Here is a 15,496-nt window from a genome sequence, read left to right on the forward strand (position 1 = left end):
TCCAATTTCATTTCTCTCCTGTTTGCACGTAGATCTATATACTCCCTTCATATTTCCTACATGCATCTATTTTGTTAGTTATTATTGACAGCCCTTTGTTAATCCATTTTCACCAGTGGCATTTTACTCTGGGAATATGATATAAACAAATAGATGAAATTCACTTATTTTAGAGTAGTGCTACCACTTTAATATATGTTTTATATCATCTGTGATATCTTTCATAAATTAAAAATAATAGTCTAAAGCTTTGTGGTGGCAACTAGGCTTCTACATAAGTACAGATTTGCCCCATCATATTCGAGATTTGCCAAGTATAGTGTCCTCGTGCTGTGTTTATTCTGAGGCTGTCAGTCAGGAGAAGAACCTGGAATTTCCTGAAAAATCTCATCAGTTCGGTGTCTATTTTCAGTCTGAACCCTGGAAAGGCACCTGCCTGCATTGGTTTTCTACTCCTTTTTGCAGTGCTTCAACAACTCACTGACTTGATGATCTACTTTGTTAGAGTAAGATGGCTTGAGAATTCTAAGGTCATTTATCTGAAAATGGTAGTCCTGCATAGAATATTGGCAAGGAAGAAGGACAAGAACAAAGAATAATGTTCCTTCTTGTCAGTGGAAAGGGAGAAGAGAAAGTTACGTAAGTCTGTGAGACAGTCCAATGGCATACTAACAGCTGAAGATGGGAAGTACTGCTTCGTCTAAGTCAGTAGGAGATAATGTGAACTGAATGAGTGAAATGTTTAATACAATACTCGGCCATCAGTCTGCTAAATAAAATAATCATTACTTGTAACTCATGTTGAAATTCAGAAGAAAGGCAAAAGATGACTTTGAAATAGGGTCATTCCTGTTTGGACATCTTAAGATGGTGCAGAAACATTAATGCTCCTGTTGATCCTAACATTTCTCAGAGACATGCTGGAAAATTTCAGGGGCCTCGCTTCCTTTTTTTGCTGAGATGAAGAGAAGGATTTACTCAATTTTATGTTTACTCAACTGAGCCACTCTTGAGATTAAAATAGGGTTAATCCAATCATGTGATTAGGATTTAGGAAGAATAAGCCTCTAGATTAGATATGGAAAAAGCCTAGGCACTGTGGTGCCAGAAAGCATAGGCTGCTCCCTAGAGAATTTCACCTATTGAATCAGTGCCTTTGCAAGGACCTAGTGATGGCCTTGATTTATCCTCTATTGTAAATTCTATGTGTAGTTACAAAACAATCAGAATATTTTGGACCTGGCAAGCACAAAGAACAGTGCAGGACTAAAGGCACTGACGAAGTTAGTCCCTTCCTACCCACATAACATTTTATTACCTAAGGTTTGAACATTTATCTAAATCTGAGTGGCAGATATGTTCAAGGTAGCGTTACTCCATTGATGTCAATGGCTCTATCCATTTTAGATCAGATGAAGATTGAACTCTGCAGAGTGTTTATACATGGATGATCCATCTTTTGTCTTTTCATCTCACAGCAGTTCAAAGGCTGAGGAATCATAATGGTCCAGGAAATTAGATCAAATGAAATTCTGGAGAAAATAATCCACAAAATCTTAATAATAGGCAGAGAATTAGGAGGCTTCCAGTGTAGTCATTACCTGTTGAGGCAGGAAGGTTAAGTTAGCTCAAAGAGGAGGGCAGACTGTAGGAATGCAGTAAGTAGATTTGCATTTAAATTGTCCAAAATGATTCAACAGTGTCTCAGTGGAAGTCCTTCACGTGCTATAAGATTTAAGTTCTCTTGTCCAGACCTACTTAAAAGATAAAACTAATGCTCACATGGGTGTTTGGTGGGTTTTGTTCTTCAAGTCCTCTTTCTACCAAACAGTATTGAAGGCAGCATCCTTCCACCCATTTTATATAAGCAATTTCCTTCTGTATGCTAAAGACTAATTTTATTTTATCGAAGAATAGTCAGGTAGGCAAGATACAGATCAGAGAATATCTGTGCCAGTGAACAGCATCAAGTCAAATACAAACATACAGTAGCTAGGCTTCATGTGAGTGAACAGACTAAAATCCATGTGTTTCAAACTCCTGCTAAAGAAATGTGTTTGTGCTTTTAGGTGCATCATGGAAGAACCTTTGAGTGGCAGTTAGAGCAGGGTTTGGGGTTTCCATGAGGGTCTGAACAAGTCAAACATACTTCTCAGCCCTTCATTTAAACTCTTGCAGTGCATTCCAGATTTCACTGAGGGTGTCATGACAGTTGTTACAGAAAGGAGATTTACACATGTATCAAGTAAGTGTTCTCACTTTACGTTCTTGTTTCATTTAGACCAGGTTGTTGTGCTGGCTCTACATCATTAGAAAAATACGCAACCTCTAGTGAGTTCCCAGATGATACTCTGAACTTCATCAAAACACACCCACTGATGGATGAGGCTGTACCTTCCATTGTCAATCGACCCTGGTTCCTGAGAACAATGGTTAGGTAAGTACCATCGAATGGACTCTTCCTCGTGACTGTCAGGTTGTGCTAATGGTCTTGTTTACAATACTCTCAAATTCTGTAGACCTCCATGGTAAGTTGGGCTTGACTCCAGGTAGGAAAGATGGTAGTGCTGAGCAGATGCCATAGAACTCCCTGAGCAGCTTCCAAGATAGAAAAAAAATTAATCCTTTCCAACTCGCTGTGCTGAAACTGGATTGTGGAGGAAATGCAGTACAGGAAAGGTTGATCTGTCTCTTGGCTTATGGGTCAGTGTTTGAGACAGCTCTGTAGAAACCTTCAGGCAAGGATCAACAGATAGCCCAGGGATACATACACAGGATACAAACACGCCTGCCAGGATATGTTCACAGGATATGAAGATGTCTGTTCTGTTATATGCTGGTATGTATTACTGTTTAGAGAAGTGTACAGTGAAAACTAATCTGTATCCTTTCTATTACAAGAGAATAATAATGGAGATTTGAGCAAAGATTCATAAATCAGCAAGCCTCAAATACTCCATACTCTCCCCCTGTAAATATGTTCCCACTCTCATGTCATGCTGTGATCACTAAACTACTTATCTACCCTTCAATTGTAAATGGAGCAATTTGAAAAAAATTGCCCTGTTTTCCTCTCTTCCTCTGTACAAGGATGGAATTTTGTATCAAGACTTCAGTACTTCAGTACAGAAGTGGGGTTCACAAAGTCCTGATGCAATATTACCTAGCTGCATTGCCATGCAATATTGCCATGTTACGTTTTAGTTGTGCATGTTTGGTCAAAGATGAGAGCAACATGCTCTGCACAGTGCTTTTTTTTGACCTCCAGTACCAAGTAACCAATGGTATGAAATCATCGGCACTCACTCTCAATAAATTCTGTGATCCCACAGTCAGATACCATTTTGGTAGTACAATCGGTTAGTGGTTTAGTCAAAGAAAATGAAATTTAGCTTCTCAGCATTGCACTGACACAGCTTTTCCTGACAAAAAATTGAATGCAGATCCATTATAATTATTCCTCTTCTTAATGCTGTGGAGCTTGAAATTAAAAAATTTAAAATAAAAATCACAATGCTGATTTTTTTTCCCTGCCTGTAAAAGACATCAAGTTAGTACTTTACTTTTGTATGGAAGGATAATTCCTAAATTGCCTCAGCCTCTCAATGGTTCTCCAGCCTTCTGCTTGAGGTTTGCTTCTGCAGATATGTTTGCTAACTGACATCTGGACATGCACACAAGCACACGGAAATTCCCTACCATTTGGGCAGCCAAACTGGTGCAGTCTGTGTTGACTTACAGGGTTATTCAGCTAGAAAAAGTGCTTAAATATGTTATATGATCCCCCAAAGGCTGTCTCACAGATATTTTAAGTGGAAAAAGTGATAAAATAAGCAGCAGTCTAATCCCTATGATGCAAGATGCTGTATTGTTATTCCAGATACCGTCTCACCAAAATTGCTGTTGACTCTGCTGCTGGGCCATATAAGAACTACACTGTGGTTTTCTTGGGATCAGAGAAGGGAATCATCCTGAAGTTCTTGGCACGGACAGGAAACAGCGGTTTCCTAAATGACAGCCTTTTCCTGGAGGAGATGAACATCTACAATCCTGAAAAGTGTGTATCTGATTCTTTTTACTCGTGTATGGGTAACTTTTGACACTTCTGATTTCCCGGAGATTAAGTTGTCCCATGAAAAGGAAAGTAGGTAGAGAAGCCAAGTTTTTTCAGTAGTTTTAAATTGTTTGGAGGGATGTATGGTTATCAGCCTCTACACTGAATTAAAATATTATTCACCCAGTATGTATAGACAATAGCCCATTCTATGCAGCAGTTGATAGATAATTAAAAGAAATTCTGCAGAGGAAGATTATTTTTCTAATCCTATAAAAAGTGTGACTCCCCTCCAAATAACTCATCAACCAGCAAGATAATCTCCAAGGGAAATTTCTGGCATTTTAGCCTTCCTTAAATATGCTTGAAGGGACACTGAAGTGGGCCATAAACATGCAGAAATTTCAATTACTTTGAGTGCTGAAGAAGAATAAATATAAAAACTGAAAGGCTCTTAGAAAGCATGTCTGCTTTGCAGTGTCTCTTCACCTCTCCTTCCATTGAACCATGCACTTTAATACTTAATTGTATGTCTTGTTTATTGGTATTTTTAGTGGCTACCATTTATTCTTTCACCTTGTCTTGTTCAGGTTTTGTTTCTGGTGGTCTTCCTTTGTTTCCTTTTCAGATTGAGGAGCCGTTAGTTTTTCATATGGCTTCCCAGCAGAACTCTTTTGTGACATTTTCTCACTTTGCCAAATCAGGTGCAGTTACGATGGCATGGAAGACAAGCGTATTGTGGCTATGCAGCTTGACAAACCCAGCAGCGCCCTTTACGTTGCCTTCTCCACCTGTGTCATCAAAGTTCCCCTGGGGCGGTGTGAGCGTCATGGCAAATGCAAAAAGTACGTACTTTGGCCAGCACTTAATCTCTTGTCAGAAGTCTCTGTGTCAGGCATGAGAGCATTTCAGAATGCTTCCTCTGCTTTTTTCTCAAGGGCCTGCATAGCATCCAGAGACCCCTACTGCGGCTGGGTGAAGGAGAGTGGGGCGTGCACACAGCTGGTCCTTGGTGCTAAGTGAGTAATGATTCCTGCTGGAAAAGTACGAGGCAGTGGCAATGGCGCCAGGGGGACTTGGACTGAGCTTTTTGAAATGTGGGGCTCTCAGGGAAGAAAAATGTGTGAAGTGTTTGTTCCTGGCCAGTTTGCATCCTCTGAAATTTCTCACAATTTTTTTTTTTTTTTTTTGGTGTGAACTCTCAGCTGATTGGTAACTGCTGAAAGAAGAGGAAGAAGAAAATGAAAGAGTTGTACTAAAGCCCACGTGTTGTTGAAAAGGGGAAACTGGATGGCTATGTCTGGACCAGCCCACACTGGAGCCATCACAGCTGATTAAAGAGGCAATAGAATCCAAATTAGATTACCGTAGCAATTTGTCCACTGGAAACAAATCCAGTCTTTCTAATTTACTGTGCATTACTAAGAGGAATCACAGGGCACAGAGAAAGCTTGAAGTAGATTCAGAGAAGGGCTGGATTTCCCCTTGCTTAACAGTAGAATTTAATTACTTCATAATAATAGAAACTCTGTGAAGTTTTGTTTAAATACGATTACCTAAGTCTTCTTATAGAGAGCAGATTTGTTTCAAACATCATATTCCTGGGCTACACCTGACACTCTGAGGGTACAGCTTTACCTCCAGTGTCGCACAAACATCACACAACCACCGTAGCCTCACAGCCAATCCAGCTTAAACTGCTTCTGTACTGGATGAGTTACATTTCCTTTGTTTATTCCATGATCTTAATTAGCTGTTTAAATTCCAGTTGTTTTGTCCATTGTGGATATTATAGTTTTATCTGTCTGAATACATTTTATCACAGAAGTGGGAACTGGTTGTTTTGTAGAATAACATTAAAGTGCACTTCTGTGCACATAAGGGTTTCTCAGCATTCTTGAAGTACTTGAGACTTTTGCACTTGGCCATGACAAGTTTTAGGGGACATACACACCTTATCGTCAAAAGTGTTTTTTCTGCTTTATGAGAAGTTTCATCTGACCATGAGAAAAAAACTTCTTTGAGGGTGACAGAGCACTAGAACAGGCTGCTCAGAGAGGTTATGGAGTCTCCTTCTCTGGAGATATTTAAAAACCCACTGGGACACTTTTGCAAGTCGTTCTAGGGATCCTGCTCTAGCATGGGGTTGGACTAAATGATGTTTTGAGGTCCCTTCCAGCCCCTGCAACTCTGTGATTCTGTGAGAGAGAGGCAATGTAACTTGTGCTGTTGCAGTCCACAGGTGAGCGAGGCAGGTCACTCTCTACCATTGCACAGCACTTAGGAAGAAAGTGCAAATCAACTTTCAGATTTCTGATGAACTTCTAAATTATCCAACAAGATAACAGGTGCCTTCCTGGAGTAGGTGACAACTGAGCAGGAGTTTTAAGAACACAGTTCTGGGAATTGTGTGTATGCAAGGATAATTATACCTCAACAGCAGGATCCTAACTGATGTAGACAAAGCTTGTACTGGAGGTTTTCCAAGGTTCCTGCACTCCTCTTTTACCATATTTGGAACTTGGAAAAGCAGCTTCACAAAATGTCTGATACACGTTAAATGCCTAAGTTGGGCATGCCAGCTTGGAAAGCCTGTACATATTTATCAGTCGAGGCCCTTAGATTCACTGTAATTCACTTTGTGTTCTTTGGACCTTATGACCTGTGACCTTTTGCAATGCAATACTTAAATAATTTTGAAAATGCAGATTGTTGTCCCAGCACAGTACCTAACCCATAGGTTAGCTCCCTTCTTATGTCAAAATATTGGTGCTGTATGGACAAGTCAAGGTAGGATCATAATTGCTCCTGACAATGACATTTTTTTTTTTTATAGTTAACAATTTAAAAAAATATGAATGTTTGCCTCCCTTGACAAAAAGATACACAGTGGGTTTTCTTCAAAGAAGAAGCCAAGGAATCACTTTTGATGACAAATAATTTGAAGGCCTATGTTTCCGTTTTTCTTTTGTTTTTTTGACACCTTAGGAAAGTTTCAAAGAAATGTCCAGTTTCATGGTGTGTCTTTATTTCAGTTGCAGATGAGATAATTTTTTTTCTGGCAGTGCCTGTGACAGTTGTTACTCATGCTGTTATGTTTCTTTCTATTATTTAGGCTGGTGTTTGAGCAGGACATAGAGCATGGCAATACAGATGGCCTGGGGGACTGCCAAAGTAAGCAAAGCTTTTGCCTTCTTTTTACCATGTGTAACAGCATCTTTCTGAATGCCATAAAATCACCGTTTCCTGTTAGACATTGGACTTTCTCTTATAGCGGTGTAAGCCACAAAAGGGATTGCAACTGAAGTTAAAGATGCAGATGCAGATGAAGTTAAAGATGACAGAAATGAAACTGTTGTTTAGATGTATTTAAATAGCCCAGTTGGTGTGATTTATTCAAACACTGGACTTTATATAATGAGAAGACTTCCGTTCTAGAGGATATTGATCACAGCAATGAAATAATGAATTGGTTGCTCATTGTCTTTATCAGTCATGGTAGCTGGGTTGTTCATGTAGAAGAAGGAGCTTGATTTCTTGGTGTAGACTGTGACTTGAATTGCACTCCTATGCAGATCAGGGAGACAATGAAATATATCTTCAGCTTTTGTTCTGAATCAGTAAGTGGGAGTTGCTGTGTTTGTGAATATTAGTGAATTTTACACACAGGCTAGAAAATGTGGCAGTTTTAAGAGTCGAACACCACTGTTTCTGCCTAAGAAATTTTAATGATAAACCTTACATACTGACAGCAAGAGCTGGAAGCATCAACATTTATGTTTAGCACTGAAATGCTTACAAGTACTGAACAAAGAACCTGTCCTTGTTCAAGCCTCAGTTACAATTGTGATAATTGTGCTTGTGGGTCTATGAGGATTTCCACCTCTACATGCCTTTTTCTCAGCTACACCTCCCTCTGCCTGTCCCCTGAGATAGGGTCACTTACACTGTCTCTAAGTTTTTTGAAGGAGGTATACACACAATCCCTCTTGTCCTCTCTGTGAAACAGTATAGCACCAAAACTAGGTCATTTCCCAGCTGGTACAACTTAGTCCTTTTCAACTATCAACTTATTTCTGCTCTTCTTGGGCAAATAGGTTAGACAGGAGTGGAGTCCATTGGATATCAGCTGCACATAAAAGGGGAAGTATTGATTTAGAAAGGGCAAGTAAGTTGTGCTCATGGAGAAAGATCTCTGTGCAGCTAGCAACAGAACAAATACCCTGCTTAAATAGCTCTTTAACTCTGAATGTTAATCTGGCTGGTTTTACTACTTCGTGAAGTCTTGGATCATGTGAGTTTTTTCATCATCAACTCATCATACTGGCTGCATTATTTATTGTGCCTTACACTGGAATGGGACTTGACCTTCAAAAAAAAAAAAAAAAAAAAAAAAGCATGCCAGGGAGAAAGCTGACCTTCCTGTTTGGTGTTACTTGTGTGGGTCCAGCCATGAATGCACTTAAAGTCAGGTGTTGTTGTTTTCAGGTATTTCTGAATACTCATTTTGCATAGGTTCTTGGCGTAGTAATCACATACATACAGACATCAGCTGAAGCATAAAAGACTGCTAGCAGTAAAGTACTAAAAAGGAAAAAAATGAGAGAGATAATGATTTTTTTCCCTGTTATTTGTCTTTCAGATTCCTTCGTAGCCCTGAATGGTAAGAAAGTTCGTAGTTTTACTATTTATTGACAGCAAATCCATTTTGGAGGAATGACTTTTTACTTACCTTTTAAGTATTTTCATATTTTTCGTCTTATTTAATGTTTCTTTTTTCCCAATTTATTTTGTTCATAGACATTTCAACTGCTTCACCTGATCATGAAATGTCTTACAACACAGTGTATGGTCAGTTTATGGGTGTTTTTTAAAAAGTCTCTCTGGAACCTTGTGTTAACTAGTAGTTCCTCTAGTCAAAGAGCCATTAACCTTTTCTTGTGTTTTGTCTTGCCTCTGAGGGCCTAATTCACTAATCACAAGTGAAAATAAGTTATGCCTCTTGATTTGCATTCCCTCTTTTCTTGTCCTCTCTCAAAACTGCTTAAGATGGTTTATTTTATTGGCACTCCAGCAGACATGATTAAGAGCTTGCTTCATCTGAATACACAGACAAAGAAAGACTTGGATATAGTGATGCATATTATCTGTTCCCTGGAAAAAACAAGATAGCTCACATCCCACTCATGAGGTATTCAGGCTGGTATCATGACTGCTCCAGCAGCTAGTCAACGACAGCTTTGGGAAAGGATCGGAACTGTCCCTGGGTGATAGAAAGACCTCTCTTAAGAAAAATTAATCATTACCCATGTCAGTTGAGAGTGGGTTACACCCTCAGTTACAAAAGTTTTGGTCACTTCTGCAGTGAATCATTTATGTTATCCGTTCTTGCAGTATCACAATACTCACATGGTACCTGGTCTGTAAAAAACAGAATTCACCCAACAAATTAGGTGATCAAAGCTGAAAAGAAGCATTTCTGCCAGCTTAGGGTAGCAGTTTCCCTCCAGGCAGATGTTAATCTGCAGATGCAGTACTTTGCACCACTTTGTTCTTTGTTTGGAAGTGGATTACATTGGCACTGGGAGTGCAAAGTGTCTTCTGGAGGAATTACTGAAGAATAAATGATGAATTCAAATTCAAACCTAGATTTGTCTTGCAATAGCTTCTCCTTATCAGCAATCTGAACAATGATAAGTGCTCACAAGGATGTGTGATCTTGTTCACAACTAAGTCAATGTTGAATTTCCATGTGGGATGAGAACTTACTTGTGAAATTACATCCAGGCTATTCAAGACTAAATGTTCATTAGAGCTGGGGCAAAATAACTATATGTTTAGCTGAACGTAAATAGAGGTAGACCAGTTTGAAATTGTGATGATGCACATTAGATCGATCCCTTCACCTCGTGCACGCAAAATATGTAGGTACAAACAGAACCAATGATAACGCAGTGCAACAGGATGTAAATAATTGGAGATACACCAGTACTGTTCAGCATTTAAAATAAAGAAAAAAATAAAATTTCCCATGTTGTTTTTAATCGGGAAATGGAAAATGCGCAAGTGAGACTTGTTTACAAGTATGATAATGAAAACCAATGAGGGAAATATACAAAATCAAAGGCAAGCTGAGACTTCATAATGCATGAAAGACTGATTGTTTCGTCTGTACATACAGCTTGCAGCTGAAATTGCTATACAACCAAGGCACAGAGCAGTAATTAAAGAATAAGTAGTAATAATAAAATCCATACTGCTGAATCTAAAGAAAGAGAAAATGGCCTTGAGCCCATTGCTAATATGCCAGAAGTGTCTTAGCATTTTTGCTACTGTGTTTGAAGGCTGCACAGTTATACCTGTAGGCTGCAAACCCGTATCCCATCCTAGACTTAATCCAAAGTTGATATTTTAGTCTGACTGAGAAAGCAGGGGGAAAAATGATTCAAATGAGTGGCAAGGTGAAAAAAAGCTGCAGTCCTAGGCAACATAGATTACAAAAGAAGTCCAGTTTACTGTCCTTGCATGAATGAATCCAGCTCATAAAATAGGATCCCACTGCCAAATGTAAGTTGAAAATGATTACCATTCATGGCATCTTTTGCAGATTTTTTCATTGACTCTTCACAGGTAGATCCTGATACATGGTCACTAAGCAAGACAGCACTTCTTCCTATGGGTTCAGCTGAAATACTGCTATTTCTGCAGTCAGTCTTTCTTTTCACCTATCAAGACAAAATACAAAAAGAGCTAGTCACTTCTATTGATATTCCACATCACGAGCGTATAGAATTCCAGCACTAGACAGTCAATCAGTCTTGGTAAACATGCTCACATTTGCTAAATATTACATCTGCTCTGAGTTATATTTTTTTGTCATGAGGAAACTAAAATTTTATAAATGGTGCCTTTTACTGTTAAATATGTAACTAAATGGTATTTCAGATTAAACCTCAGAACTGCGATATACCAGGATGCCAATCAAGTGAATGCTTAGAGTGCTTTTGCTGGGTTAAATATATCCAAAGGCATCTGAAGCTCCAGGTGCAAAAAAAAAGTCTTACAGCTTGATTACCTCTTTCAGCTGATTTACACCACCACAAATCATCAGGCTTTGGTGGACTTATTGCCTCTCTGTAGCAGTGTAACTGAAAGGAGAATCAAGCCCTTTATCGCTGTATTCCTGACATTAGCCTCCTCCTGAATTTGGCAGGTGGGATCCTTTTTCTAGGGCAGTCTCCCATGGTTGGTTGTAAACAAGTAACAAACTGCAAGCCCGCTCAGGTGGCTGTTCAATTATATCTCTTTTGACACTCAAGAAGAAGATAGCAGGCTAAAATCTGCTGCAGAAGGTCAGAGAAGAATAGTGAAAAAGACGCATGTTTAAACAAAGAGATTAGCCTAGATTCTTCCATGAAATTGTAAGCAGCTTCAATTATCATTGGAAACATTCAGTTCTTAGTGAATTGGGCCCTTATCTTACCCCCTAGCCATATCCCTTTCTCTCTTTGTAGTATTGATTTAGCCTTTCCTACTAATTGTCTAATTAGGTTGCTATAGCTGTTAATAGGATAGTGTGCGGACGTCTTAACCTCTGAGATCCTTATGACTTGTGCATATTAGAGCAACCATCAAATACGTATTGAATCCCTGTCTTTGTTTTAAAGCTGAAAAAATCTCTTTCTGTTTTACAAGTGCACTTCCAAACAAGCTGTAGTTACAGAAGCACAGCCCTGTTGGATCATTACCCATGCCTGTAGACCCTAGGAGCTTTTATGCTGGTTCTATTACTTACAGCACTCCAAATGAAGAGTTTTTGCAAACAATGGAAGCAACCTAAAACAGCTCTTTTTTGAAGTGTGTCTATTTTTAGTTTTGCATATTTTCTCTGAACAAAGCAGTTTGAAAAGGACTGTCTCTGCAATTTTCAGATGGATTGTTTTAAAACAAAGGCGGGATTGTGGTTTTTAGATACATGAAACTCTAGCTAATACTAACATAGAGGTACCAGCCATAGAGATGCTGGCCATAGAGGGAACGACTCTTAAAACTGTAGCAAAACCAGTTTACACAGTCAGAGTGGTAAAAATGGTGGAATGGGAAAAAGAAAAAAGAAGATCCACTCAATATTGCAAACTATACAGTACACTGTAAAGGCTTAATAGTGACTGAATGTGAAAGGGCTAGGAGTACATTGCCTGCCACTTCAGTCTTTTCTCTGTTTATGAGAGAAACTTAACTACCTAATACATTTGTGGTGCCACTCGGTTCAAAGGTGAAATTCACCCAGTGGGACTGACTGTTCAGCTGCTTACGAGACTCAGTGATACTGCTTATGGTAGCTGGCATGGTAGCACTGCCCAGTAGTAAATGCTTCCAGAATGCAGATCTTGCACCAGTAAGGAAAGTTGTTAAGCTTAATCTGCTCTTTCACTGCTTCTACCAAATGGAAGAAAGTTGATCTTGATTTCACATGGGGGATTGTTTCTCAGCGTGTACTATACTTGCACATTAGTAACAGAGCAAAGAGACTGATTTCTCCGCTTGTGTGAAATCCTTCACTACCTAACTACCATCTGGCACACATTAGTATCTTCACAAAGCTTTAGCTTTTCATTACTAATGAAATTCTCCATGTATTTGCAGCATATGCTAGAGGATTTTTTTTTTTTTTCTTTTTGGAAATGTGTCCTTTGGGCATGTATTTCCTCTAGATTGCTGTATTAAGAAATGTTTTTGTTTAAACATACTTATGGCTTTTTCTTAAAATTGACCCTCAAACACATCTAAAATAGGCATAAAAATGCATATCAAAGGCAGGTATAAAATATGATTGCTACTTGGCAAGATTTTCTTCTACCTCTATATCCAGCTCTGATTAATTGCTTTCTTATGTTGAGTGCAGCATTATTTGTAGGTTGATCAAATATTGTACACATTATTGTGGTCATTTAATGGGGTATTAATTTGGAGATGTGACTTAGTCATTAGGAAAAAGAAGACAAGGAAATCTCATGGGCTGTTCTCTGTCCCATTGTTCCTCTTCTTTCTTGGGAATGAACACAGGAACTGACAAGCGTGAAATGGTGTAGAAGTGAAAGCTTTCACGCTCCAGCGTTTCCTTGCTTCAAAAGGGCACGTGTTTTCAGCCCATGGGGCCTCTACCTGTCTTCTTGGAAACAGGCAGCCCTGCAGACCTTCAGTGATGCAAGCAGAAAGTTTGGATCACGGTCTGTCATCCATCTTGCTGTGTTATCAGTGTTTCCAGCTATGCTGTGGCTTATAGGAACTTTTTAAAAGTGGATAATATTTGGGTTCTCTTTCCTATTTAAGCAACATTAAAAGCTCTGTTTTCAACAAAATACAGCCTCTGATTTGCTGTTAAAGAAAGACAGCTAGAGACACCACACTTCCTACCACAAGAGATAAAAAGTAGTACAATTCCCTTGTCAACACAAGCTTTCAGACTGAGGTCCAATGCCCAATTAATCATGTTTATGATTTGCTGTGGTATCTGAAGATAGATTCCATGGTGAGAATACTGAATCTGACCAACCTTCTCTACAAAGCATAATAGTTACAGGAGTTTGTTCTGTCCGTGTCCTGTTTGAAGTGTGTAGCAATTCAAAAGTGCAGAGGAGCTGCAGGTATTTTCTTGCCTTCCAAAATCATTAATATTCACCAGGACTTCTTTTAAATCACAGCAGCATCCTAGCAGAAGCCACAGATTATTTTTTTTTTTGCTGATTTCATCAACATTTTAACCTCACAAAGTTGTTAAAAGGTCTAGATAAAATGAAGTGCATGCTTGCATCAAAACTTGGACACGCTGGTGGCCAAGATTTAGACTTCTGATGGCTAGAGGAGAACCTTAGATTCATTAGCTCTCTGTGCACATGCCTCTGAGAGTATAAGCCAGCATTGCTAAAGCACCAATGGAAAATCCATCTAAAGCAGCCTTTTCAAGGTACAACATCCTGAAGCTTTATGTGTGTCCAGTGATGATTTAAAAATGACAGTGAAGCACAATCTCCTCACTTCTAGCTCTGTAAATTCTGCTCCAAATTTGGGCTCCTTGTGTATAATTCTGCCCCAGTGAACCTGAAATGCTTTTTCTGACAAGTGTAATATTTTGGGAAGGAGAGGGGAAGAGGCCTTGCTAGAACAGTCAGTAGTTTGATGTCTGGCCTCCTCCCCATGGGGAGGACTGAAATCTAGTTTAGGTTGCTAGGCTATTAAAAAGGAGGCAGGAGAATGGAGAACTACTCTTAGTCTGTCCAGTGTTATCTAAAAAGACATTATCTGCCTTTTTGTCTGAATGATCTGATTCTACTCGTTCAGGAAAGCAGGTAAGGGAATATTGAATTATTCCACACCAAGGACAGAAGCAGTTTGAGTCCTGCTAAAGATAAGACATTTTGGTGCACATAGTGAAAGGGAACTCTCAGAAGCAAGTGATTTTAAAGTCAAAATGTGGTGTGGATGGAGTTTCAGTGCCCTCTTTCCCAGGAGCCAAGGAGCAGACAAGACACTGAAGTATCCTGGTTGGAGCCAGCATTCAGAGACCATAAACTTCAAGCACACTGCATTTTGGGTGCTGACCTACTTCTTGGGATCAAGTTTACAAAGATTCAAATATGTTTATGCCCCAGCCAAACTAGTGTTAACACTGTTTGGTGCTTACAGCAGCATATGTCCTATTTGTGTGCTGTGTGTTAGGGTGTATTCAACCAGTGAGGAATTCCTCAGCCATTTTCAGCCATAACAATGTCTAGAGCAGCTGTAAAACTCATCATCACTGGACTGTAATCCTCTCTTCTGGTCTAGAGGTGTGTGCTGATCTCCAGCAGCCTATGTGACAAATGCAAAGCAGATCACATCCTAAGTTTTCTTCAGAATGAGCATGCAGGCATTCACAGGCGCCTACAGCAAGCAAACAATGCCACGCCTCTGTCCTAACAGGTCTACCAGCCAAGTGAGATGTGGAGACCATAGTAGTTATGGGTTCTTTGCCAGTTTTACATAGACATAGTAAGGCCTTTTCTTCATTGTTAATTTGAGCAGAAATAATGTGCAGCTTTGTGCTAGCAGTCTTTATCTCAGTGCTGTTTTACAGTACCAGCTCAGATAGTACCAATGGCGATGGTGCAAGTGGGCATGAACCCAGCACATCTTCCAGCCCCACCCTGAGTCTGATGCCCTAGCATCAGTGTGCCGCTTCTGGGAAGCTCTTGTTCCCTTAGTGAACATCTATATTGTAGCTTTTCTAGTTTGGGCCATGCTAGAAGTTGTTCCATTTTAATGCTTAAGTTGTCTTTGAAGTTGCTTTTCAACCTAAGTCACTACCAGCCAGTGAGGACTGACACTTTGGCATTGTTCAAGCTCATGTGCAGAATCCAGCTAAAGGATGTTTGACTAAAACAAAGCATCCTCATGTTCTGC

At 39.5% G+C, this 15,496-nt stretch overlaps 1 protein-coding gene across 4 annotated transcripts in view; it reads left to right on the plus strand.

Annotated features, from left to right (window-relative positions):
• Positions 1-15,496, plus strand: part of SEMA6A (semaphorin 6A) — a 107,455-nt gene that overhangs the window by 69,030 nt on the left and 22,929 nt on the right. For 2 of the 4 annotated variants that reach the window (XM_090131634.1, XM_090131635.1), the window contains exons 12-18: positions 2,282-2,437; positions 3,881-4,057; positions 4,759-4,899; positions 4,993-5,073; positions 7,170-7,228; positions 8,697-8,717; positions 8,855-8,905. In XM_090131634.1, the coding sequence (XP_089987760.1) occupies positions 2,282-2,437; positions 3,881-4,057; positions 4,759-4,899; positions 4,993-5,073; positions 7,170-7,228; positions 8,697-8,717; positions 8,855-8,905 (686 nt within the window). The remainder of the gene's footprint in view (positions 1-2,281; positions 2,438-3,880; positions 4,058-4,758; positions 4,900-4,992; positions 5,074-7,169; positions 7,229-8,696; positions 8,718-8,854; positions 8,906-15,496) is intronic. The other 2 variants (XM_090131636.1, XM_090131637.1) reach the window with 1 other exon arrangement.

This window comes from Phasianus colchicus, chromosome Z (genome assembly GCF_987193195.1).
Source record: "Phasianus colchicus chromosome Z, bPhaCol1.hap1.1, whole genome shotgun sequence".
Lineage (NCBI taxonomy): Eukaryota > Metazoa > Chordata > Aves > Galliformes > Phasianidae > Phasianus > Phasianus colchicus.